This window comes from Lepus europaeus, chromosome 3, assembly GCF_033115175.1.
Source record: "Lepus europaeus isolate LE1 chromosome 3, mLepTim1.pri, whole genome shotgun sequence".
NCBI lineage: Eukaryota > Metazoa > Chordata > Mammalia > Lagomorpha > Leporidae > Lepus > Lepus europaeus.
The window spans coordinates 86,026,792-86,054,193 of NC_084829.1; the positions used below are offsets into that span (position 1 = coordinate 86,026,792).

Consider the following 27,402-nt stretch of genomic DNA (forward strand, 5'->3'; position numbering starts at 1 on the left):
GACAGAGAGAAAGGTCTTCCTTTTTGCCGTTGGTTCACCCTCCAATGGCCGCCGCGGTAGGCGCGCTGCGGCCGGCGCACCGCCCTGATGATTTGAGCTCTTTAAATGCAGGAAATGTATATTTGGGGTTTAAAAAAATGAATTATTTTATTCATTTGAAAGTCAGGTTTACAGAGAGAGGTCTTCCATCCACTGGTTCACTCCCCAAATGGCCACAATGGCTGGGGCTAGGCCAGGCAGAAGCCAGGAGCCAGGAGCTTCTTCCAGGTCTCCCACGTGGGCGCAGGGGCCCAAGGACTTGAGACATCCTCCTCTGCCCTCCTGAAGTAGGCTCCCATGACTGTTAGCGGGGAGCTGGATCAGAAGTGTACAGTCGGGACTCCAACCCTCAGTGCCAGCCCCATATTTGAGGCTTTAAAAGACTTTCTACAGGACGGCCAATATTCACTTATTTTATGGGAGTGCTCTTCAATTCTTTCTGAGAGACACATCTTTTAAAGTACTGAAAACTGTATTTAGCATTTTGCTACAGGATAGAACTTATTTAAGTTATTAAGGTCTAAGAATTGTTTCCTACTGTTAGGTAGGAAGTCAGATAAGAGCTTATGTGTGTGTAACAGGCCTAAAGAGAAGACATCTATGTCCAGCATATGCATCTGCATCTCAAAGTCATCCCAATAATGTTTCAGGGGCAGCCTGGCCCTCGCATCCTGCCCTGCCCCCTTCTACCGGATAACCTGCCAGGTGTCGGGGGGGGGGGGGGGGGGGGGGTCCCGCCCCTTCTGCCTGACAAATCTTCCACCATCTCCCAGAGGCAGCCCAGTATCTGCATTTCAAACACCCTGCTGGGATCTCCCTCTCTCTGACTCTTCTCTCTCTGTGTGTAATTCTGACTTTCAATAAATAAATATTAAAAAAAAAAAAAAACCGTGATAGGATGATATGGGTAAAATGGTGGTAAGGAAAGGCGACTTTGGTTCTGTCTCACATGAAAGAATTTCCATGCAGACAAGACAGTGAGCAAAGCAAAATTTATTTGAGTCAGAAATCTCCTGCCACAGCAGCCAGGAGGGAGGCTCTGAGAGAGGCAGACCTGAGAAACTGGTGAAGTGCAGGTCCTCTCCCCCGCCCCCCCCCCCCCCACCAATAGAGTTAGACAGTGAGAGAGAGAGACAGAGAGAAAGGTCTTCCTTCCGTTGGCTCACCCCTCAAATGGCCGCTACGGCCGGCACTGCACTGATCCGAAGCCAGGAGCCAGGTGCTTTCTCCTGGTCTCCCATGCGGGTGCAGGGGCCCATGCACTTGGGCCATCCTCCACTGCCTTCCTGGGCGACAGCAGAGAGCTGGACTGGAAGAGGAGCAACCGGGACTAGAACTTGGGGTGCCAGTGCTGCAGGCGGAGGATTAGCCTAGGGAGGCACGGCAATGGCCCCGGCCCTGGCCCCGAAGTGCAGTTTCTAAGACCAATTGGGGGCGGGGGGGGGGACAGCACTGTGGCATAGTGGGTAAAACAGCCACCTGCTGTGCCAGCATCCCATATTGGCACCTGTTCAAGACCTGGCTGATCCACTTCTGATCCTGCTCTCTGCTATGGCCTGGGAAAGCAGTAGAAGATGGCCTGAATCCTTGGGTTCCTGCATCCATGTGAGAGACCTGGAGGAGGCTCCTGGCTCCTGGCTTCCGATTGACACAACTCTGGCCATTGCGGCCAACTGGGGAGTGAACCAGCGGGTGGAAGACCTCTCTCTCCTTCTCTGTGTAACTCTAACTTTCAAATAAATAAATCTTAAAAAAAAATCAATTTGGGGACAAGTGATCAAAAGTGGGAAACAAAACTCATCCTAAGGCTGGAATTGTAATCCTGTGTAGCCTGCTCTTAAAACAAAGAGCCCTCAGAGGAGTTGGGTAGGTAACTTCTCTCTATTCTCATGATAAAACTAGAAACTCGGAAGGGTGGGGTCGGGCACTTTTGTCTTGCTAAAAGACAGCTTCTGGGGAGGAGCACACAACTTCTCTTTTCTCATTCCAACAAAGGCCTAACTTAACCTATTGCTCCCTTTGTCACAGGGAGAGCATCGTGGTACAGCAGCAGATTAAGCTTGGGATGCTGCAGTCTCATATCAGATATGCTTGGACCCCTGCCATTCACTTGGGAGACCTACATGGTGTTCCAGGCTCCTGGCTTCTGCCTGGCCCAGCCCAGGCTGTTGTGGGCATTTGGGGAGTGAATCAACAATAAACTTTGGGCAAATACTTTCACTTTCCTCATCGGGAAAATGAGTAGGTTGAAGAGACTCCGGGATTTACAAATCAGGGTGCATATACACTGGGAGCAGATGTCAGTGATGCAGAAGTCCAAGACTGGAGACTCATGTGATTCATCTGAAATGCCAACAGCACACAACGATCTGGGCTAAGCAGCATCTTGCTTTTGCACATGTGAAAGTCAGAAGAGGAAAAAACAGTTAAAAAAAAAAATCTGTACTGACAAATAGAGAATTTGAGAATCTGGTGGCAACAGCGTGGCTGTTGTTTCAATATAATCAGAGTGAGCAGACTCTGGAGAGATACATTATGCCTGATGATTGAAACCCTTGAACCAATCAGGTGACTTTGCAACAAGCCTCCAATAACTAATTTTTGGGAAAAACAAGGTAGCCAACCTACAAGCTAGTGTTTACTTTATGATTTTTAATTTTTGATGACTTAAAAATCATTAGCTCATACACATCAATTTAGCTTTCTGTCGTCAATTATTTATCATATTTTATTTAGTTCCACTTCCCACTCCTCAATTCCCTGAAAATAACAACAAAAATGGCCATAATGGCTGGGGTTGGGCCAGGAGCCAGGAGCTTCTTCCAGGTCTCCCAGGTGGGTTCAGGGGCCCAAGCACTTGGACCATCTTCTTCTGCTTTCCCAGGCCATTAGTAGGAAACTGGATCTGAAATGGAGCAGCTGAGACACATGGGATGCCATTGCCACTTTCCCTCCTATGCCGTAACGCCAGCCCCAACTCCTGGATTTCTTTTTTTTTTTTTTCTTTTTTTTTTTTTTGGACAGGCAGAGTGGACAGTGAGAGAGAGAGAGACAGAGAAAAAGGTCTTCCTTTGCTGTTGGTTCACCCTCCAATGGCCACCGCAGCCGGCGCGCTGTGGCCGGTGCACCGCGTTGATCCGACGGCAGGAGCCTTTTAAAAAATACCCTGACTAAAAAAAATGGCTAGCAATTTTGCTTTTGTAGCCATATTTTAAAACCACTCATTTATATTTGATAAGGGCCTAATATAACAAACATAACTTAGCAACAAAAAGACAAGCTAAAAATGGGCAAAGAACTTGTGATAGTCAATCTAGGCTGCTGTGACAAAATGCCATAGACTGGTAGCTTTTAAACAGGAATGCATTTCTCACACCCTGAGATCTCAGGATGACCCTGAGGTATGGTAGGTGTGTCCCACCGATGGACCAGGGTTTTGCTGCCTTCTGGCCAAATGTGATGTCTTTATTTTATCAAGACCCCAAGGTAATTTCTTTTTTTTTTCTTTTTTTTTTTTTTGGGTTACAGAGAGGCAGAGAAAGAGCGAGAGAGAGTCTTCCATCTGCTGGTTCACTCCCCAAATGGCTGCAACAGCCAGAACTAGGCTGATTCCAAGCCAGGAGCCTGGAGCTTCTTCCAGGTCTCCAACATAGGTGTAGGGCCCAAGGATTTGGGCCATCTTCTACTGCTTTCCTAGGTCATAGCAGAAAGCAGGATCGGCAGTGGAGCAACCATGACTTGAACCAGTGCCAGTATGGGATGCCAGCGGTGGTTTTACCTGCTACGCCACAGCACCGGCCCTCCAAATATAATGTTAGTTCAGTCCTGGGGAATGGAAGGAATCATCAAAATTGGCTAAAATAAACTTTGTGGTTGGGAAACTCCAAGTCATTCTGAATTCTCTCTTCTCCCTCATTCCATATCCCGTTACTAACAAATCCTGTCGCTTCCACCTGGTGTAGTTCTTACCTATGTAATCCCTCCACTTTCACATCACGAAGGCATTAGTTCCAACAGCTTTTCTCCAGGGAAGTATTTTCTGAATGAGTCTTCTTGCCTTTTAGCTTCTGGTGTCTTGCTTCTCTCTCTCTCTCTCTCTCTCTCTCTCTCTCTCTCTCTCTCTGATTTATTTATTTTATTTGAAAGGCAGAATTACAGAGAGGCAGAGGCAGAGAGAGTCTTCCTGTTAGTAAAATAGTATGGTCTACCCTATGCTGCCATCTTGGGCTCTGTTCCTATCTGTTCCATTTTGTACAATAGCTTCATTCTAAGCCCAGCCTGGCTTACTAGAAGTCAGGTGACCAAATGGCCCAATCACAAGCGTCAGCTCCACTCCTACCCTAACAAGATTTGCTGCTCCCACTTCCTTACCTCTGTAAAGGTATGTAAGACCATGGGGAGGCAGCCTGTCGGGTTTCCCCCACCTGAGGATAAACCTTTTCCCTTACTCTGGTGTTCAGTGTGTTTTGTGGTGCCTTTCACGTCCATCCACTGGTTCACTCCCCAGATGGTTGCAATGGCGGGAGCTGTGCCCATCCAAAGCCAGGAGCCAGGAGCTTCTTCCGGGTCTCCCAGGTGGGCGCAGGGGCCCAGGGACTTGGGCTGTCTTCTACTGCTTTCCCAGGCCATAGCAGAGAGCTGGATTGGAAGTGGAGCAGCCGGGACTCAAACCAGTGCCCATTTGGGATGCCAGCAGTGCAGGCGGTGGCTTCACCTGCTACCACAGCACCGGCCCCTCCTTTCACTCCTCTCCTGAGTGGACTGTCACGTTTCCTAGATCCCATGCCTTACTCTTTATTGGTTTATTCTCTTCAGAGAAGCACTTCTTCAGTAGTTTCCTGAGAAAGACTGCATGGGGAATAAATTCCTCAAAGTGTCCAAAATACTTTTTTCTTCTATCTTTAGTTAGGCTGTTTTGGAGGAAACAGGCTTTTGGAAACATTTATTTATTTATTTTGTTTGAGAGTCGGAGAGACATACCCAGATACACAGACAAACAAAAACGGTTCCCAACTGCTGGTTCACTCCCCAGATGCTCACCACAGCCAAAGCTGAGAGTCTGGACCTCAGCACCAGGTCTCCCATGTGGGTGGCAGCGACTCATATTTGAGTCATCACCTGCTATCTCCCAGAGTGCACCACAGCAGGAAGCTGGATCAGAAACAGAACTGGGACTTGAAGCCAGGCACTCTGATATGTGATGCGGGTTTCCCCAGAGGTGTCTTAACTGCTGCAGCACACACAAACCCACTCTGTTAATTTCCTTCCCTCCATTTATTCTCTTCTCTCTGGAATTTCTCTTTGGAATAATGGAACTCCTGGGCAGATCCTTATTTCGCTTTTCTTTCTTATTCTTCAAGCTCATCTTTAAATTTTTACTTTCTGGGAGATTGACTTAAATTTATTTTTTATTGTTGTGATTGGAATTTTTACTTCTGGTTTAATATTTTAGATTTTTCGGGGCCGGGGCTGTGGCTCACTTGGTTAATTCTCTGCCTCTGGCGCCAGCATCCCATGTGGGTGCTGGGTTCTAGTTAAAGCTGCTCCTCTTCCAATCCAGCTCTCTGCTGTGGTCCGAGAGTGCAGTGGAGGATGGCCCAAGTGCTTGGACCCCTGCACCCTCATGGGAGATCAGGAAGAAGCACCTGGATCCTGGCTTCGGATTGGCGCAGCACCGGCCATAGCGGCCATTTGGGGGGTGAACCAATGGAAAGAAGACCTTTCTCTCTGTCTCTCTCTCACTGTCTAACTCTGCCTGTCAAATAATAATAATAATAATAATAAAAGTACTATTTTAGATTTTTCAATAGCTCTTTTTCATTGTTTCCTTTTTATAGCTTCTTATTTTTATTTCATGAATGCACAATATTCCTCACATTCTACAGTTATTATTTAGAGGGGCTTTAAATTTTTTCCTCTACTATCTATGTTCGAGTTCCCACTGACCTGTGTTCTTTCTTTAATTTGATCTTTAAGACTCTGGTGATCCTTGCCTGACCACTATCGCTTTAGCATTTGGCAATTAGAAGCTGATTGCTGGTTCTGTATGCAGGCATATATTATTGGACAACGAGTGTCACTATGGGATAACTTATCTGGCTGGACTGTATCTTAAAGCACATTAAAAGTAAAAGAACATAAGAAATTAAATATGAGGGTGAAGTTCAGTGGGTTAAGTCCTGGATTGATACCTGCATTCCACACTGTAGTGCTGATTTGAGTCCAGCTACTCTGCTTCTAATCTAGTTTACTTAAAATCTTTTTTTATTATTATTATTTGAAAGGCAGAGTTAGAGAAGGAGAGACACACAGAGAAAGAGAGAGATCTTCTATTCAATGGTTTACTCCCTACATGGCCACAACAGCCAGGGCCTGGCCAGACTGAAGTCAGGAACCAGGAGCTTCTTCTAGGGCTCCTATATAGGTGTAAGGGGCCCAAGCACATGGGCCATCTTCCACTGCCTTCTGGGGCCATTAGCAGAGTGCTGGATCAGAAATGGAGCATCTAGGATTCCAACCAGCATCCATATGGGATGCCATTGCTGCAGGCACTATGCCACAACACTAGCCTCTTATAGTTTCCTACGAATGGATCTTGTGAAGCAATAGAACATGACTCATGTGAGAGAAGTGGAGTTCCCAGTTTCTGGCTTTGGCCTGGTCCAACCCTGGCAAATGCAGCCATTCTGGGAGTGAACCAAAGAATGTAATTCTCTCTCTCTCTCTCTCCTTTCTTTGTCATTCTTCCTTTCAAATAAATAAATCCCTTTTAAAAAAAGAAAACTTAAATATAGATATCGATATTTAAACTAAGCACATTATATTCCTTTGTACATATTACGAATAATTGGGGGGCCGGCACTGTGTTGCAGTGGGTTTACGCCCTGGCCTGAAGCGCCAGTGTCCCATATGGGTGCCAGTTAGAGACCCTTCTGCTCCACTTCCAATCCAGCTCTCTGCTATGGCCTGGGATAGCAGTAGAAGATGGCCCAAGTTCTTGGGCCCCTGCATCCACATGAGAGACCTGGAAGAAGCTCCTGGCTCCTGGCTTCAGATCAGCGCAGCTCCCGTCATTGTGCCCAATTGGGGAGTGAACCAGTTGATGGAAGACCTCTCTCTCTCTCTCTCTCCCTCCCTCTTTCTCTCTATCTGCCTCTCTTCTCTCTGTGTAACTCTGACTTCCAAATAAATAAATAAATAAAAAAGAATAATTGGATAGGTCAACATTGTGGCATAATGGGTAAAGCCACTACCTGTGATGTCAGCATCCCATGTGGGCGCTGATTTGTGTCCCTGCTACTCCACTTCTGAACCAGCTCCCTGCCAATGTGCCTGGAAAAGCAGCAGAAGATGGCACGAGTGATTGGGCCCCTGCACTGATGTAGGGGACCTAAATGAAGCTCCTGGCTCCTGATTTCAACCTGGCCCAGCCCCGGCTGCTATGTCCATGTAGGGAGTGAATCAGTGGATGTAAGATCTTTTTCTCTCTGTCTCTCTCTTTAACTCTGCCTTTCAAATAAATAAATTAAAAAAATAATAATTGGAATATGCTAACTTACTAGTTTAGCTGAAATAGCATTCTCTCCTCGCACCTGAAAGCTAATGACATCATTTTAGACATAGCATTTATAGCAATGAGGCAGAGTTGGCTGAAAGTCACAATCAATATCTAAGGTAAAACTTGGCATAATACCAACAGCACAGGTTCACTCAGAGCTTCTCTGGGAAGGTAGCTGTCTTGTTCTTCAGTTTTGCGATCCATACATTCTTTTAGTCTTTCTCTGTGTGCCCAGAAATTTTCCTAAATGATGCAATACAGGGAGTGGCAGTTTCATCTTCTTGTACAAACCTTAAATTTTCCAGGATTTACAAGGATATGACAAAGATAACTCAGGTAATGTCAGTTTGATTGTTTTGTTCCCTTACATTTTTCTGGATATTATAAGGACATGAAAATGTTCTTTTCTTAGGAAGAATGGCAAAAAAAAAAAAAAATCAGTGGCAAATCCCATTTTTCTTTTTATATTCTAGAGTCACGGTCTAAAGAAAGAAACCCTCCAGAATCTTACTTAGGCTTCCAAATAATCAGCATTTCTGTAAAACAGTCTGTTTTGTAACCATTAACCAATGTATATCCTTGAAAGAATTCTAGAACCTGAAATCCTACTCTCTCAGATTACTTACTGTAAGTTCAAATACTGTAAGAACTGGGGCACTGCGGTGTTTTGTAAAGATGAAATATGTCCTTTTCCTTGTGGAATTTTAGCTGACTAGGACGGGATTTAATTGAGTGTCCTGGGATCTGAAAAATAAATGAGATTTGGCAGAGTAAGTTTCAATCCATTTTCTTTCATTTATTTTAAACTTCTTGGAAGTAGTTTTACTCCTGTTTTCTGGAGATGTCAAGTAAAATAATCAAAGATAACCAGAATGATCAAATACATGGATTTCGATGCTTTGCACTGAACAAGAACTGGAACACATTTCTTTTTTTTTTTTTAAATCAGCGGTTCATAGGCAAGTAGAAAGAAAGTTCATTATTTGGGGATTCTTATGTTTCTGAGTGACAAAGCATAAAAGTTTCAATTCAGCTGGCTCTAAAAGGAAAAACTTGACAAATAAGACTTTAATAAACCAAAGCGAACCTGTTTGCTCCCCAGCTTGTCCCAGCTTGATTTTCCGATTCCTATCAGGGCTGTCATTACTCTCCAAGTCAAGCAGAGTTGGAAACCGAGGTGCCTTCTCTCTTACTCTCCTTTCTCCTCACCTCCTCTGACCCTCAAACTTCTCACCTGTCTGATCTCCCAGTTTGACCTGCGTCATCCATATCCGGGTCTCAGGCTTTTATTCTCCACCTTTCCATTTCCTCTCCACCCTCTCAGCTGAAGTCCCCAGGCGCCTCAGAGCTGAGTTACTTCCACCTGCCTGCACTGTGTTTCTCGGAGTGTCAAGCTTCCTTGCCTAGGGCCAGATTAGTAAAGGAGGGAAGTGAACTGGATGAGCCCAGCTCTCAGCTCCAGCCAGTTGTTGCTTCACCAAGGAGGATGGAATGCTGCTGCTGTTGCCAATCCAAGTTTCCAAGAGGAGGCAGAGGTCCCCAGAGCCGTACTGGGTATCTTGCTTTCCTGGGACTTGGAGGGATGGGAAGAGGGCCACTTGTGCAAAGAGGTTAGGTGATGCAATGTATCTGTGGTCCCTTGGGCTGCTCCAACAGAACACCTTACACGGGGTGGCTTATAAGCAACACACATTTGCTTTTCACCATTATGGAGGCTGAGCCTAAGGTCAGAGCAGCATGGTTATTCCTGGACAACCATCTTTTGGTACAGATTGCACACACATTGCTTGTGTGCTCATATGCCCAAAATGGGAGGAAAATCTCTCTCTCTGTCTCACCCATTCATAAGGGCTCCCTCATAACCTCATCACCCAAAGCCCCCCATCTCCTAATGCATGTACAATCGCCTTGGGGGGATAGGATTTGTGGGTGTTTTTTTTTTTTTAATATTTATTTATTTTACTTCAAAGTCAGAGTTACACAGAGAGGAGAGGCAGGGAGAGAGAGATCTTCCATCCGATGGTTCACTCCCCAACTGGCCGCAACAGCTGGAGCTGTGCCGATCCGAAACCAGGAGCCAGGAGCTTCTTCCAGCTCTCCCACACGGGTGCAGGGGCCCAAGAACTTGGGCCATCTTCTACTGCTATCCCAGGCCATAGCAGAGAGCTGGATGGGAAGTGAAGCAGCCGGGACTCAACCAGCGCACATATGGGATGCCGTCGCTTCAGGCCAGGGTGTTAACCCGCTTCGCCACAGCGCCTGTCCTGGGGTGGGGAATAGGATTTGAACGTAGGAATTGGAGAGGGGAGCTCAAACTTTCAGACCATAGCCACTGGGCTGGCCTGTCTTCCCAATGTTTGCCATGTCCACAGTCTTTGGAGCGGCCCCAAGTGCCTCATGATTGATAGTTGCATCAACATCTGGGCTTTCATTCTGACCAAGAGCCACCTGCAGGAGCAGGCCTAGTAAGAGTTCTTTTGAAGCAGGAGGATGCTGAGAAATCATCCAATCATCTAACTTGGAGCAATCTAAGCTGAACCAATGAGTTTATCTAAAGCTGAACCATAGATAAATAATGAGCTAGTTGGTAGTCAGAGAGAATAGTTGAACCTTGGGAATGTTAGGGCATTAGAGTAAGAGTCAACAGATATATTGATATATAAGAGTGATAAAATGACCTAGTAACTAGGGTTATACTGGGTCCTGGTTAAATTTTGTGCTTCTCAACTTCATTCCAGGTCTGCTAAACACTACCGTAATTCTTGTTCTTCCCATGATTTGGGGTATGAGCCCACAAGGCCTGTGTGTGGTCTGTCTTCTTGATTTCCCTATGTGTCTATGTGTGTATATCCTTAAAACAAATAACCAGGGGCCGACGCTGTGGTATACTGGGTTAAGCAGCTGTTTGCTATGCTGGCATCCCATGCAGGTGCTGGTTGGAATCCTGGCTGTTCCATTTCTGATCCAGCTGCCTGCTAATGTGCCTGAGAAGGCAGCAAAAGATGGCTCAAGTGCTTGGGCTCTTTGCACGTGGGACCCTGGAAGAAGCTCTGGCCTCTTGGCTTCTGCCTGTCCCAACCCTGGTAGTTTCGGCCTTTTGGGGAGTGAACCAGCAGATGGAAGATCTCTTTCTTCTCTGTCCTTGTCTCTCTATAACTGCCTTTCAAATGAATTTTAAAGAGGAAAAAAAAAAAAAAACCTCCAAATATCCTATTACTTTATGTAACCTGAGCAAATTCTAGCAATGAAAAAAAAAAAAACCTAAGAATGTACACAATGATCTTTTTGTTGTTGTTGTTAAAAGATTTTATTTATTCATTTGAGAGGTAGAATTACAGACAGTGAGAGAGAAAGGTCTTCCTTCCATTAGTTCACTCCCCAAATGGCCACAACGGCTGGAACCGCGCCGATCTGAAGCCAGGAGCCAGGAGCTTCTTCCCAGTCTCCCACACAAGTGCAGGGGCCCAAGGACTTGGGCCATCCTCCACTGCTTTCCCAGGCCATAGCAGAGAGCTGGATCAGAAGTGGAGCAGCCAGGTATCGAATCGGTGCCCATATGGGATGCTGGCGCTTCAGGCCAGGGCATTAATCCGCTGTGCCACAGTGCCGGCCCCCACAATGATCTTTTTAAAAAAGAAAAAATCATTGTACTCAAATCTTGATAAGTTGAAAAATGCTTGTCCCAAGTGCTTCTCTTCCAGTCTTCTGCCCTCCTCTGTTTGACTTTGTTGTGCCTGAGTGCAGAGGAGCACCACACATTAATAAAATCTGATGGTCCTTTATTGCCAGCAGTGGAGAGCAGGCTCATGCCCTAAAGAATTCCTGACCCCGAAGCCCAAGGCAACAGGGTTTATAAAGGCAAAAACCACAAGGACAGGAGGGGGAATACATGGTTGCTAGGATGGGGAGGGGGAATACATGGTTTCTAGGGTCAAGCTGACCTGAGGCCTAATAACAGTTACAATCTTGACAATAGACAAATTACAATCTTGACATTAATCCAGGTGCAGGCCATGTGTTTTAAGCTTGAGCAATCATGCTAGGGAGTGTCTATGCGCCAGTGCTTTCTCAAGATGGAGTCCTGAGTGTTCTAAAATGGAGTCCCTTGTCAGGGTGTCACTTTACCTTAATGGAAAATTCTTTTGTACTACTTATAAAGACCAACTGTGGGGTCGATGTTGTGGTACAGCAGGTTAAACTGGCATTGGAGATGCCAGCATTTAATATGGGAGCGCTGGTTTGAGTCTCAGCTGCTCTACTTCTGATCCAGCTCCCAGCTAATGTATCTGGGAAGCAGAGGAAAATGGCACAAGCAGTTGCGTCCCTACCACTCACATGGTGACCAAGATGGAGTTCCTGGATCCTGGCTTTGGCCTAGCTCAGCCCTGGCTGTTGCAGCCATTTGGGAAGTGAACCAGTGGATAGAAAATATCTCTCTCTCTGACTTCCTGTCTGTTGTTCCCCTTTTCAAATAAACAAATAATTTTTTTTTTTTTTTAGAAAAAGAACATTTGTAACTTAAGCAAAAGCATAATAATAAAAATGTGTGAATATTCTAGAATGCATTCTGTCTCACACACACAAATAACATGAAGTTTCTGATGACGTGATCTAGAATACTTACAAATAGGGATCAGCCTGGATATCTCAAGTTTTACAAGAGGCCAACTCTCTGGAGCCACAGAGCACTGTGGAGCTGGGATTATTCTGCTTTGGTGTCACACTGAAAGGTTGACAACATGTTAGTGGGGAGAGGAGAAAGTGGAAGGACAAAGACATCCTGGCCCATGAACTGACGATGGAATGCTGACTGATGAAACAAGTGAGGAATTATGAGGGTCCAATGTCAGTATGAGAGATAGAAATTAAAGATCATTCTGGAAAGAGAATATATCTGATTTTACAATGGAATGAATATTTTAAATGGTTTCATGTTAGAACAAATTAGAATTTAAGTAGATAACATGGGGCCTGCACTGTGGCTTCGTGGGTAAAACCGCCGCCTGCAGTGCCGGCATCCCATATGGGCGCTGGTTGCAGTCCCGGCTGCTCCACTTCCAATCCAGCTCTCTGCTGTGGCCTGGGAAAGCAGTAGATGATGGCCTGAGTGCTTGGGCCCCTGCACCCACGTGGGAGACCCAGAAGAAGCTCCTAGCTCCTGATCAGCTCAGCCTTGGCCATGGTGGCCATCTGGGGAGTGAACCAGCAGATGGAAGACCTCTCTCTCTCTGCCTTTCAAATAAATACGTTAGTAAAATGGTGCCATCTTATCTGTGGCACCATTGAGGCCTTGGACGCCATCTTAGGCTCTAAGCCCCATGGTCAAACCACTGGTGTCAGCTCCACCCCCACCCTAATGGGATTTGCTGCTCCTTCTTCCCTGCCTGCCCCCGGCAAAGGTTGAACAGGACCTTTTCCAGAACATGTGTACTCTCTTACTCTCTCGCCCTCTCCCCTCCTGTAAGGCCGCCACAAAACACACCGGAGTAAGGGAAAAGGTTTACTGGGGGAAACCAGCAGGCTGGAGGGAAGGGGTGAAGAAGGAAAAGAGGGAGAAGGAGAGCGTAAGAGAGAGAGATCAAGGTGGGGAGATCAGGAGATGGAGAGAAAGAGTCACCTGTTCAGGAACAGGCCCTTTTAAAACTTTGCGGGGGGTGGGGGGAGGCAGACAGGGAAGTAAGAGCAGCAAATCCCATTAGGATTGGGGTGGAGCTGACACTGGTGGTTGGGCCATGTGGCCACCTGGCTTCCAGCAATGGTGGTGGGTGCTAGAGCCTAGGAGGGTGTCAGGGTCTAGATTGCACTGTAGATAAGACTGCACCATTTTACTAACACCTCCCTGGCCAATGATAAACATTTCCTCTAACCCGGGTGTTTGGTGTGTCTTGTGGTGGCCTTACAATGAATAAATCTAAAAAAAAAAAAAATAAGTAGCCAACATAAACTCATGAATTTTCAAAAAAAAATTTTTAAAGCCTAGCAGTGTATTGTCCTAATTCCCATTTGCACCCATGGTATATGAGATATATTTGGTTTTTGTCCTCCACTCCTGTCACACAGCTTATCTAAAACTCTTGGAATGTCCTAAGTGATAGGAGTGTCTTTTGTTAATCATGATGAGCCTTTATGTTGATGAGATAATTTAGGGTGCGGTTTGTCCCCAGATAGCCTAAGGAAGGGGCAGTCAGCTGGAAGACCAAGTTGATTAGAGATGAAAGCCACCCAAGCTATCTCCAGGAAAGGGGGAGGAGGATGGTATGTAAGGTTAAGCTTTATTAAAACTTTTTTTCAAAATTTACCTGACAGAGTTACAGACACTGAGAGAGAGAGACAGAAAGGTCTTCCTTCAGTTGGCTCACTCCTCAAATGGCCGCTAAGGCCAGCGCTGCGCTGATCCGAAGCCAGGAGCCAGGAGCGTCTTCCAGGTCTCCCACACGGGTACAGGGGCCCAAGCACCTGGGCCATCCTCCACTGCCTTCCTGGGCCACAGCAGAGAGCTGGACTGGAAGAGAGGCAACCGGGACTGGAACCGGCGCCCATAATGGATGCCGGTGCCGCAGGCGTAGGATTAACCATGTGAGCACCGGCCCCTATTAAAACTCTTGAAGGATGAGATTTGCTGAGTTTCAGAGGTGGTGGGAGGGTGGAGCTCAGAAGCCATTGTCTTCCACCTGGTTCTGAGTCTCAACTGGCTGGTTGTTTGTATTCTTTCCAACAAACCGATAAATGTATGTGAGGCCGACCAGTGCGGCTGGGAACTGTGGGCCCCTTCAGACATAGGTAGAATGTCCTTCACAAGCAAACTCTCAGCTGTGGCTGGGAAGCCTGTCTCCAGGCCAACTGGCATCTCCCCCACTAATAGCTACTGTGCTGCATGTATGACCTTGCAGCCTTAAATCACACCTTCAGGGTGGGTACAATCTTCCACTCAGAGCTGGCAGGGGAAGGGGCTGAGCCCCTGGGGAGAGCTGGACTGGCTCCTGGCTGTCTTGTGTGACCTTGCAGTTTTAAACCATGCCCTCAAAGTTAGTTGCAATCTTCTTACCCAGAGCTAGCAGAGGAGGGGGCTGGGCCCCTAAGGAGACAGTCTCCTGGAGACCCCTGCTATCTCCATGAGCCCCAAGCCAATCAACACACGTATGTGAAACCCCCTGTTCAATGGGCATCCCTAATAGGATGACCCAATGAACAGATAGTAACGCCTTAAAAACCCGGGACACTTCCTCAAAGCCAGTGTTCTGCTCAGGCACACCGCCTGGTCTCTTCTCAGACCAGACACTTTCTCTATCGCTTGCCAATCGAATAAAAGTTTTTGTCTCTTTGCAAATTGTTTCCTGGCTTTTCATTTCTATACTAAGCTGAGGAAAAGAATCCATGAGACTCGCTCCGGCAACTGCCCTCCCCTCCGTGACAGGTAACAGTCTATATTTCTCAGGATTCTGTGAGCCATCCTAACAAATTCATGCAACCCCACACATCTGGTGACAGAAGTGAGACAGACAGAGAGAAAGGTTCCTTCCGTTAGTTCACTCCCCAAATGGCTGCAACGGCTGGCGCTGCGCTGATCCAAAGCCAGGAGCCAGGTGCTTCTTCCTGGTCTCCCACACGGGTTCAGGGGCCCAAGGACTTGGGCCATCCTCCACTGCCTTTCCGGGCCACAGCAGAGAGCTGGACTAAAAGAGGAGCAACCGGGACTGGAACTGGTGCCCATATGGGATGCTGGCGCCACAGGTGGAGGATTAACCCAGTGCACCACCGCGCCAGCCCCAAGTGTGTTTTTTCTACCTCCTGAGAATTCATGAGGAACATTCTGATGCCAGATCTTGTCACTAATGTCGCCTTTAAGTTTCCTTACAGAATAACTCAATCCATGTCTTGAGCTATAGAAAGATCAGACAAGCTTGCTCCAGAAGTTAATAAAAATTTAGGAGGCCACTGTGTTGCCCTAAGCAGCTGCAGTGGAGTCACTCATACTAAATTTCCATGTCACTAACCTGAACCCAAGTTGTTTACTGACCTTCTGAGAAATAGCAATAATAGCCAACTTCCCATTACTATTGAGATCCAGGCATAGTTCTTTGGTAAAACACACCTTCCAAACTTTTTGATGGCCCCTCCATGCATGGATTCCAAATTTGGGGGCAGGGACACAGAAATGAATTTATTTTTAATTCCATTTTCCAAGAACATTGGAGTAGCTAGGACTCAAACTGGGGCTCCGACGTTGTTTGCCTGTGTTGCAAGCAGCAGCTTAATCTGAAGCCGCACAGCACTGGCTCTTGTGTTCCCCTTTTCCTATAGGTGTCCCTCACACCTGAACTCCAAGCAACAATACATGGAGGAATGGGATTAAAGGCACGGGGGGGGGGGGGGGGGGGGCACACATTCAGAAAGGAAGAGAGAAAGAATGTTCAAGGCAGAGACTGGGAAAGAAAGAAGCAAACTGAGAGAGACACAAAGGTAGACAAGAGAGGGTCTGAAGTGTTAATGTAAGTAAACCACCAGTTTTAGGTATGGAAATTACCCCTTTTCCCTGCTCTTTAATACCTGGTTTACTTTTCAATTCTTAATTTCTTCCTAAAACAGCCTCTAAAGAAACGGTTAGTTTAACAAAAATAATACCAGGATGTACACTAGAACACAAAATTCAATAATCCTGGCTCCTCTCAAGAATTAATTCATCCTTGGAATGACTTTCTACCTCCAGGATTGGCCCTTTGGGCCCTAGCAAGAGCAACCAACCGCTTCCTTTATATCATATTGCACTGCTGAGGCCAGGGCTGAACATTAGACTTTAGTACGCACCAAGGATTCGCGAGGACTATACACATGGAGTAACACAAAATCCAAACATATTGTATAAAATCTGCATTACTCTCTTCTGATGGTACATTACAGGCTCCCAATGATTGAAGAACTTCCCAAATTGGTTGGAGGTATCGCTAAGAACCCCCACAGCCCAGTCTGCTTCCCCAGTGTGCAGAAAGCCAATCACTGACTTGGGGTGATGGGTGAAAACTATTTCCCCAAAGCACAGAGCAAGGGCCCAGGCATCCTTCGCATAATTCCTGGACTCCCTGAAGCACAACTAGGAGTGAAGTTTCTTATAGAGTGAAATTGGGACCAAGAGGTGCATGTTCAGCTCATGTCCGACACCCTGGTCAGCACTGCTGTGCTCTTTAGGGAATTTTCATAGTGGCGAAGTGGGCTTCATTGAGTCTGGGGTGTTACATGTAGGTGGTGGTTATATACTGCCGCAAACCTGGAATTTCCCTTCCAAAACCTGCTATTATACCGCTCTGGACACTGCCAGCCAATGAGGTATTTTTAATCTGCTGGAGAAGCAAAGGACTCATTGAGTCCAATATTAGAATCTCCTGGAACCAACTGCATCACTCCCTCAATTCAGTGAGATCCGTTAGCCATCCAAGGGAAGGACAAGGTAACTTTGACCTAACGGCAGGAGACTGGGTCTCAGTTGACATCTTGTATATGTTTTTAGGGGCACCTGAAGAGTTCAGTTTCACTATCTGTTTCTTAGTGGTGAGCTCCATCTTGGCACCTGCCACCCAGATGGCCAAACTGCAAGATAAACTTTCTCACAAGTACAGAATCCAGTGTTTAACATGAAGCCTGTCCTTCAGGGATACCATTCACCCATGAGACACATGATAATTTGTATTCTTGGCTAAGGCCCTCCCTGAGCTGGCTACCAATTGGCAGCTCCCTAAAAGGTATATTGTTCTCCAGGATGGTGTGATAAAGTCAAGCCTTGGGATGCAGTGCAAAAAGCACTAGACTACGTATCAGGAGTTCAACTGGTTGAATTTATGACTTATTTAGAAGCTTTATTTACATCACAGGTAAAATAGGACCCATCTTAGTCTCCCAGAAACGGTTATGGTACCAATAAAATGAGACAGGTGGGAAAATGCTTTGAAAATATATTCTTACATAAATGAAAGAAGTGCCACATTTCTGTCTGCTGTGCTCCACCAACTACGGCCAAGTCATTTTCATGGATTCCTAAACCCAACTCTAATTTCATGAGGATTTAAATTAAAGGCTCTGGAGGATCTTTTTACCACTCTGGAAGTGTATGATTCTTCTTCTCACTATGTACTAAGCATCACAGACACAAAAAATGATAAAACCCAGCAGTCATTTATCAAACTATAGATTAGAACTTTATATAAAATTATTGGGAAGCATTATTCTGGAAATTCCATCTGTTCAACTTTGCTAGCAATCATAAAACACGTCTTGTTTTAGGTACTAATTGCTTACCACTACAAAGCTGAAAAATATCAGTTAGATGTTGTGAGGTTCCAGAGAAGTGTAAGATAATTGTGACTTTCCAAACCTACAATTTAGTGTGGTAGGTACTATGTAGGAATGATGTTAAAACTTTGGTCTTGCCATACTGTGGGCTGAGTTCCTATTCCACAACTTACTGCTTGTTCTTTGACATGTCCTTTTTTTTTTTTTCCCCCTTAAAAATTTATTCAAAATGCCTAGTTGCAGAGAGAGAGAGAGAAAGATAGAGATCTTCCATCCCTGGTACACTTCCCAGATGGCTCCATCAGTTTTCCAGGAGCCCGAACTCTAGCATGGTCCCCCACATGGATGTAGGGGTCCAAGTGCTTGGGCCATCCATCCTCCACTGCTTTCTCAGGTACATTAGCAGGGAGCTGGATCAGAAGCAGAGCTGTGCAGACCCCTACAGTTGCAGATTCCCATACAGTGGAATGCTGGTGTATCAGGCAACCCTGTAAACATGCTATGCCACAACTGCTCTCCTTTGACAAGTTCCTTAGCCTCTCTGAGCTGTTTCCTCGCCAGTAAAATGGGTATAAAATACAGAACCTATTCGTTAGGGTAGTGAAAGTCAAGAGATAACTTATTCTTGTGGGCAACCAAAGAGTAGAGCAGAGACACTCGGTTAGCGCAGGGCTGTAGGAAATCCACTGCTGCAAGCTTTTGCATTTTCTGCCTTGGAGCCACGAGCCAATCTGTGCCGAGCATCAGGCAGCATTGTCGATTCCAGTCTCAAAGTCCTTCTGTTTAAACACGAAGGCAGTAAAAATTCCAACAGCCACTTACGGCTCTATGGCGAACTTTTTGTATATTAAGTAGCTAATTCAATCCCTGAGTTACTGCCTGAAGTCTTCCTCTGATCACCAAGGCGGAATTGAGTAAAAGGAAAAAGAAAAGTGATCCACATCCACCAAATGTGTAGTTTAAAGGTAGACTGATGTTGACCTCTGCTAAGGAAGAAATCCTTGTAAAGTACTTTCAAATCTTTCAGATAACGCTGTGTGGCTGGAAATAAAACACGATACAGCCTCAAGGTCAGCAGATGAGCAGGCACCAGTGGCCTTGACGCTCCCTGATTCTCCGTCTCCTCTTTTGCTCCCTGCCACCCCAAGACCCAGCCCGGACCGCTCAGCCCCCTCCGGGGCCCAGGTGAGCGAGAAGCGGGGGCGACTTGGGAGAGGGGTGGGGGGAGGTAGGGCTGAAACCCAACTTCATTGTTCCCGGCACCGACTCTTCCCAAAAGAGCCCAGGGGCAGCGCCTGCGCAGTGCGCGCTCTTTGTGCCAGGCTGCAGCGAGTTGTTTGTGTGTGTCTCGCCAAAGCGGCGGGGGCGGAGCCACAGGGGCGTGACTTGGCATCTCGCGCTCTGATTGCCTGGCCGCAGGGGGGTGGGCGGGCACAGGGCGGAGCTTCCGATAACAACACTCGGTGCCGGAGCCGGGGCTATTTGTTGCTGCGCCGCCACCGCCCGAGTCATGGTCCGCGCTTCTTTCTGGCTCTCCTAGCAGCAGCAGCCGCCGCCGCCGCCGCCGCCGCCGCCCTGCGATCACTGGCTTCACTTCCTCCTCCTCCTCTTCCTCTCGCTGAGCCACTCGCTTCCTAGCGCTATGACCGTTGTCTCTGTCCCGCAGCGGGAGCCGCTCGTCCTGGGCGGCCGCCTGGCGCCGCTTGGCTTTTCCTCCCGCGGTTACTTTGGGGCCTTCCCGATGGTGACCACGGCTCCGCCGCCTCTACCCCGGATCCCGGACCCCCGGGCGCTGCCCCCGACCCTGTTCCTCCCTCACTTTCTAGGCGGAGACGGCCCCTGCGTGAGCCCCCAGCCTCGCGCTCCGGTAGCTCGGCCCAACTGCAGCCTCGCGACGGCGGGCGGCACGCCTCGGGCGGCGCCGAAGAAGCGGCGGAAGAAGAAGGTGCGGGCCAGTCTGGCGGGCCAGCTGCCCAGCCGCTTCCACCAGTACCAGCAGCACCGGCCGAGTCTGGAGGGCGGCCGGAGCCCGGCGGCAGGCCAGAGCGGGGCGCCGGAGGTCCCGGGCCCGGCTCCCGCGACCGCCGGCCGGACTGAAGAGGCGAGCCCGGACCCTGGGCCGCTGCGGCCCGCGGCGCCCGGCCAAGCCGCGCTCAGGAAAGAGGCAAGGCCGCGCTGGGCTCGCGGGGACCGTTGGGGAGTGGCGGCCCCCCGGCGGGCCGGGGCCGGGGCCGGGCCGGGCGGGTGGGGGCGGGGCGGGGGGCGGCTGTTTACTCGCCTGGGAAGTTTCCGTGACGCCCGCTCGGTCCCGGCTGGGGGGAGGGGGCCGGGGCGGCCTGCGCTGGCGCTGCCCATTGGCTGCCGGGAGCCAGCCAATGAGGAGAGCGGCTGCGCCCCAGCAACAGCCCCGATTTAGAAGGCTGGCGGCGTTCCAGGGGGTTTCGGCGTTCCGGGAGTGCGGGGAGGGGCGAGGGGCCCGCGGGGGGCTGACGTCAGCGCGCGCTACGTGCGGCGCGCTCCGGCGCTCATGAAGGCGGCGGGCGGCGGGCCGGGGGCGGCCGGCCGGGGCCTGAGGGCCCCGGGCCCGGGCGTGCGGCGCGGGGGCCCGGGTGTTCGCCGAGCGGTGGACGCGGCCTTCGTGGGGCGCCCAGTCCCGTGTGGGGCTGGGCCTGACCTACTTAGCGCGCTTTCAAGTTTCCGAGCGGGCAGCCCGCCGCTGGCGTTGGCGTTCCCGGCCTGGAAAGCGCCACGGTGTGCCTGTCTGTATCCGTTGAGCTGATCTCACTGCGCACGACGCCCTGCCGCACCGCCTGCGGGCAAGGTCGTTACTGGTCCGCGGTAGTTGCTCCAAGGAAGTTACTGGCTGAGTGCGCCTGGTACCGATCGACTGGATTGGGATACAATGTCCCCAAGCGGGCTTCAGCCCCGAGTGATCGGAGAGTGGTCTTAGCGAAAGGAAGTGTTGTACTGACTTCCGTGACTTGAGTTTCGTAGGGCAAGTTAAGTTGCTGTCGTTCGGGAGTTTATTGGAGTTAGAGATGGGAGGTTTGTGAGCTGTGTCCTGGGGGGAAATTGCTAAGCTTGGCTGTCACATTTCTGTGGATTGTCTTAGGTTCCTTCCGAGTGTCTCACTTGGCAGTAATAGTGCTATTCTAAAAGCGAGCTCTTCTGCCTCTTCCTGGCCAGTAGGATTCTTTTCCAGAACGGGTATTAATACCAGAAGGCCAGAGCGTTCTGTTGGGCCGCAGGTACCTTGACCTCCAGCTACGTAATAGTAGGCTGTTTCTAAACGTGCGTGGAAAATGGAATTAAAAGTAGAGGTTTATTTTCGTGCAGGAAAAAAGAATTCACAGTACGTGGAAAACACATCTTACGAAATCGGTATGGCTTTAAAATTTTTGCACGAAAATTAACTCCTACTTTAATTCAATATTCGCACTGACTTTATGAAGTATCCTCTTTTTATGAGTATCCTGCTTAGTTACCATATTACAAATGTTGGAAGGACAATGGCGAGAGGTCCGTGTCGGGTTTTAGCATTAGTGTAGCCAAGTTCTCAAGCAGTTGTTAAACTAGTAGGGGTCAGATGGAATAATTTTTGGTCACACGTGTTTGAAACAAAGCTCGTTTACTCTTTACAGTAACGGAAGGTGGATTCTGGTTGCTTTGGGTTTTTTGTTTTTGACATTTTAGAAATGGTTCATGTTGCATACAACTTCTAATTGAAAACAAAATAGACATCCAGTGATGTAAGGGGCGCATTCAAGTACTTAATACAGTGAACTGAAGTCTAAGGGAACTTGTTGAAAGAAATACATAAAATATGTGAGGTTTATATCTTTGATTTTTTTTTTTATCCTTAAACTGTGTTCACGTTTATGTTCCTTGTCTTTATAGGTTTTAAAATCAAAGATGGGAAAATCGGAGAAAGTTGCCCTTCCCCATGGCCAGCTTGTTAATGGTATACACTTGAGTGAACAACCAAAGATAAACAGACAGAAAAGCAAATATAACTTGCCACTAACCAAGATCACCTCTATGAAAAGGAATGAAAATAACTTTTGGCAGGACTCTGTGTCATCTGATAGAATTCAGAAGCAGGAAAAAAAGCCTTTTAAAAATACAGAGAACATTAAAAACATGCATTTGAAGAAGTCAGCATTTCTAACTGAAGTGAGCCAAAAGGAGAATTACGCTGGCGCGAAGTTCAGTGATCCGCCTTCTCCTAGTGTTCTTCCAAAGCCTCCTAGTCACTGGATGGGAAGCTCTGTTGAAAATTCCAACCAAAACAAGGAGCTGATGGCAGTGCATTTGAAAACACTGCTGAAGGTTCAAACTTAAGATTTCAGATTTCAGTGTGTATGTAAAACAGTTTTTTCCAACTTCTTGGACTCTCGAATTGGTACAGATCTGGAAATCTGCCTTGTTGCAATGTAAGAGTACAAAAGATGAGTTTAAAAAGTTACATACAAACAGCTTGTATTATATTTTATATTTTGTAAATACTGTATACCATGTATTATGTGTATATTGTTCATACTTGAGAGGTACATTATAGTTTTGTTATGAAAGTATGTATTTTGCCCTGCCCATGTGGCCGGTGATTTGTGTATATATATATACATATATATATATATATATATAATGGAGAAATTTTAAGTGTGCTAAGGCACATGGAACACCAGTTTATTTGCACAAGGTACTGAGATTTTACAAGAAACAGCTGTCGAATCTCAAGGTGAAGATCTAAATGTGAAGAGTTTACTAATGCACTACTGAAGTTTAAGTCTGTGGCACAATCATTGTAAACAATGGAGTTTTGTCTTTCGCTAAATTGATTCTGCCTTCCAATCTATAATTACTGGAAAAACTCCTCCCCATTTCTACCAAATTTTAATTTCTTGTTTTTGGTATATATCCATTATTCAAATTTAAGATGCCTCTAATTTTAATGCCAACAAAATCGGTTGTAATCAAATTTTAAAGTAATAATAATTTGGCCTCCCCCCTTTAAACTAGTCTTGACTTTTTGTGTGTGACTGTCCTGTGCGTGGCCATGAGATTTTGTGTGATTGGATTTTTAACTTCTCATTTCACTGGCTCTGTTTATGACCTTGTACTGATGATTCTTCCTCTACAAAATTTTGAGCAATTATTTAACATTTCTACCTCTTAGTGGGGAACTGCCCATGTCACAAGTGGAAATGGTAGTGGATAAAGTAAAACTGGTTAGTTTATGACTTAGAGTATATTTTTATATGTAAACTTTTTTATGAAGTATTATTTGACTTAATATATCGTACATTTTTCAGTCTAAGACAATGACACCTATGTTTTATTACATTAATCTTGAATGGTGGCACTTCTACTGAAAAAAAAAGCATAGTTGATGCTGAAAACAGTGGGTGGAGATTTTGGAGGCTTGCTTTGAAGATCGACATGGCAGTTCAAACCATTCTCAACATATTACCGATTCAAATTCTAAAATACACCTTCTATATGGTTTCACTTGTACAAACCAAAAGTTTGTCTCAAAGGAGAAAATTTTTTTTTTGACAGAGTGGATAGTGAGAGAGAGAGACAGAGAGAAAGGTCTTCCTTTTTGCCATTGGTTCACCCTCCAATGGCCGCTGCGGCCGGCGCATTGCGCTGATCCGAAACCAGGAGCCAGGTGCTTCTCCTGGTCTCCCTTGCGGGTGCAGGGTCCAAACACTTGGGCCATCCTCCACTGCCTTCCCGGGCCATAGCAGAGAGCTGGCCTGGAAGAGGGGCAACCGGGATAGAATCCGGCGCCCCGACTGGGACTAGAACCCTGTATGCTGGCGCCGCAAGGTGGAGGATTAACCTATTAAGCCACGTCGCCGGCATCAAAGGAGAAAATTTTTCTGCGTAAATGGGCGACATTTAGAGAGGAAAAGGAAAAAAGATGTTAAAGGTACATACTTGCACATGATTCTTAAGGTTGAATTCATGAGAATGGTGCTACCTGGAGGTGTCTTAGGTCTCACACTGGTTCCCACAAGGAGAGTGAAGACTTAACTTTCTGTGTGGTGTAGGGAGTGTGAGCAGAAGCTTAAACTTGCTCTTAACTTGATACTCAGTTCCAGGAAGGTAGGATGACTTGTTCTGTAGCTGTCCCACAAAATTTGTGTAATAATGGCAAGGCATGCTATCTTGTATTTGCAGCTCTAGCCAGCCAGCCATTCATTGTCCCTGGGTATAAAATGCTTGTTCTTATAGAAATTAAGCTATGCTTTAACATTCATTGAATATATATATATATATATATACAAATAGCTGGCTCTGAAAAAAAAAAAACGGTTTAGAGAAATGGGTGCTAAAACTAATGTGAAAATATAGGTAAACTTTTCAGCCTTGGAAAATTATTTTCTGAGAATGCTAGAGTTAAAACATTGATAAATAGCTTTAAAGAAGTGACAAGTAGACTACATTATAGTATTAAGATAGGTCTTACACTTGTAAGAGTAAACATAAGTGAATTATACCAGATAATATAATATATATTCAGTGAGAAGGTACTGAATTTGTTTTGGCTAGTGATGTTAAGCCACCTTTATTTTTCTTCTGTTGGAATCTCTTGAAATGTTTCCTCTAATGTTGATGTAATTTGGTTTTGTGGATGTATGAGACCATGTAGTTCTTAGCTTCAGGCCTAAATTTATAGTGGCCTAAGGAAATGGCTTTTAATTGCAAAGGAGTAAAAGGTTTGTCAGCTTATGTGAGTGGAAAAAATGGCTGGCAGTGGCACTTAAGCAACATGTTGCTGTGATTAGTATTTATGCTGAAGTTGTTTGGGGATAATCTGTACAATCTGATAATTGAGTTTACTCCGTTTATGAGTGACAGCTGCTTTTATTTGCATTGATCTTGGTGCTAAGTTTTTGTTAGTGTCTTTGTAGGTAGATAAAGGAAAAGGCAATAAAAAGATCAAATTATACTATTACAAGGTTGACAGGAGCCATTTGTTTTTCAGTCTTTAAGACAGTTCTTAAATTTATGATGGCTTTTGTGGTTTATAATTTAAAAGGAATATGTGTTAGGTCTGGGTATAGTCCCGTGTTCCCCAAATATTCCACTTCTTTCCTATATTTTCATTGATCGGGAATAATGTGGCACACTAGATGAGATTTGAATAAGGCCCCTTCATGCTCTGCTTGGGGAAAACTTGTATTTAGATTACTTCAAACTGTCTTTAATAGACAACAGTACCTACTTTTTGGTCTTTACCCTGTTTGTTGAACTTAAATTATCCGAGAAGGGACAAAACAGGTGCCAGTTCAGCCTCCATGTTTCTGCTCAGGATGGACCTAGAAGAGGGAGGCCCAGCTGGGAGCTGTGCAGTGTAATTAGAGCTGTGAGGTGCTGTGGCTGCAGTGGATAAGCCAGAGTCAGCTCCGTGCTGACCCTGATCCCCCTCCCCACCAGCTCAAGTATGAGCATTAGATGCCAGAGGGAGGCTGGAGAGCCCCTAGCCAAGTCTTAACTCTGGCAGGAGCAGCCTAAATAAATGGTTCAGGTCACCAAAAAACCAACCACCAAAAAAGGGAGGTGGAGCTATTTTATTTGAAAGAGTCAAGAGAGACACAAAGAGATCTTTATCTGTTGGTTCAGTTCCCAAATGGCCCTAAAGCCTGGGCTGGGCCAGTTTGAAAGCCAGGAGACTGGATCTCCACCCAATTTCAAGCCTTAGATTAAGAAAAGGGAAGGAAAACTTCCTTCAGGAGTCTCAAGTACCTGGGCCATCTTAGGCTGCTTTCCCAGGCACGTTAGCAGCAGGGAGCTGGACTGAAAGTGGAGCAGCTTAATGCCTCAACACCAGCCCTGGGAAGCCCATTTACAAGTTCACTCCACAGTTTGAGTTTCAGCTTTGTCTTAGGTTTTGTAGATATCCACAATAATGGGTAACCTAGATGAATTCTGACAGCTCCCAAGTTTAACAGCCTGTGGTTCTAGAAAGGCATTCACAGATTTTAATAGCACACTTCTGTATGAAGTTAGAGTCCCTCTGTTTTGGGTTAACTTCTTCACTAACCCTTTCCCTGTGCTTGACATTGGGTTTTTGTTGAAAAAGCATGTCTGATTTAATGTGTGAGGGACTTAGGTGTCTTAAGTCCTGTGCAGAAAACAAGGGTAAGTGGTAGAGCTGAAAAAACTGTAGGTGAAATGAAGACAAATACAAGCTGTATTCCCCTTATCTAGACTAAGTGCCTAGAGAGGTAAACAAAAAACTTGTCTTTCCCAGAAGGAGGGACTAACTGCTGAGTAGGAGCTTGCTCTTCAGGAGTCTGACACCTGAAAAATAGCGTTGGAGTAAACCTTAAAAATCAAGAATATTGGACACAGGAGTGGAAACTGGGAGAGAGCAGGCTGTCCAGGAGCTCAAGAGAAGTGCAAGGCAGGCAGACTGTGCTTGAAAGGAGTAATGGGGTAAGAAAATGTAGGGTCTGGAATGTTCGGTGCAGAGCTTTGGCTGTGTTCTGTGAGCATGCACAGTCATCAGAGGTTCGTGAGAACAGGTAGAACAGCTTGGAAAGAAAAACTTGAAACAGGAAGAGCATCTGAGAGTGTTGGTAGCTACAGGGAAAAGGCCCTATAGGACATCAGAGGGAAATCGGAGGCGTGGGGTTACTTGGTGGGAGAGGGCTTGTGGGAGGGAGAATTGAGAATTGAGCTTTTGTGAGGGAAGCATAGGGAAAGGTCTTCAAATTGAGCGCCTAGGAAGATAAACCTGGCATTTAGGGAACTGCAGAGGGAGGGGATTGTAGAGGAGTATGACCTGGCGTGCTAAACTTGGAGGTGCCTGTAGGACATCCCTAGAAAGGCCCAGCAAGCAGAAGACAGGTCAGACCTAGTGGTACAACCGATACATAGGGCACAGAAGCAGTAACCACAGCACGAACACGGAGTATTTTATCTTCCTGTGTCCATCCTCAGGCTTAACTCTGCCTAGTACTCACGAGCTCATGCTGTCTTCTGCTGATTTTGTCAAATTAGAATGTGTTTCTTCATCAAATAGTGTTAGATGCTGGTTGCTTTCTCTGTCCAGCCACATGTAACTTAAGTTCTGAATTCTGATAGCAGGAGCCCAGGTGGTGGAGGATGGAAGAGTTTTCCTTCCCTTAATCTAAGGCTTGAAATTGGATGAAGCTGACCTCTTCTAATTCTGTTTCTTTTTGTACCTCTCCCATCTCCCAGCGACCCTTACTATCGTATTGCTGAATGGATTATCCTATTTTTTTATGGGGTGGAAGGCAACAGATTGCTTTCAGTTGAGGGTATTGCATATATTTCTGTATACTCAGGTACGAAAGTCCGAGCATCCACCTATAAATATTTGACTTTTTGAGGGGTGTTGCTAAACAATGTGTTTTTTAAACACAGGCTTTCCTTGCTGAGTATCTGATTCTCTTTGGTTTTGTTTTTGAGATTTATTTATTTGAAAGTTTCTCATCTGCTGGTTCACACCACAACAGCCAGGGTGAGGCCAAGCCAAAACCAGGAGC

At 46.4% G+C, this 27,402-nt stretch overlaps 1 protein-coding gene across 1 annotated transcript; it reads left to right on the plus strand.

The window, feature by feature from the left end:
* The first annotated feature begins 19,357 nt into the window (after positions 1 to 19,357).
* PNRC1 (proline rich nuclear receptor coactivator 1) lies at positions 19,358 to 22,893 on the plus strand. Its single transcript, XM_062186495.1, has 2 exons — positions 19,358 to 20,042; positions 21,776 to 22,893. Exons 1-2 carry the CDS (start codon positions 19,521 to 19,523, stop codon positions 22,217 to 22,219), a joined length of 966 nt encoding a protein of 321 aa, XP_062042479.1. The 5' UTR covers positions 19,358 to 19,520; the 3' UTR covers positions 22,220 to 22,893.
* Positions 22,894 to 27,402: the final 4,509 nt, after the last annotated feature.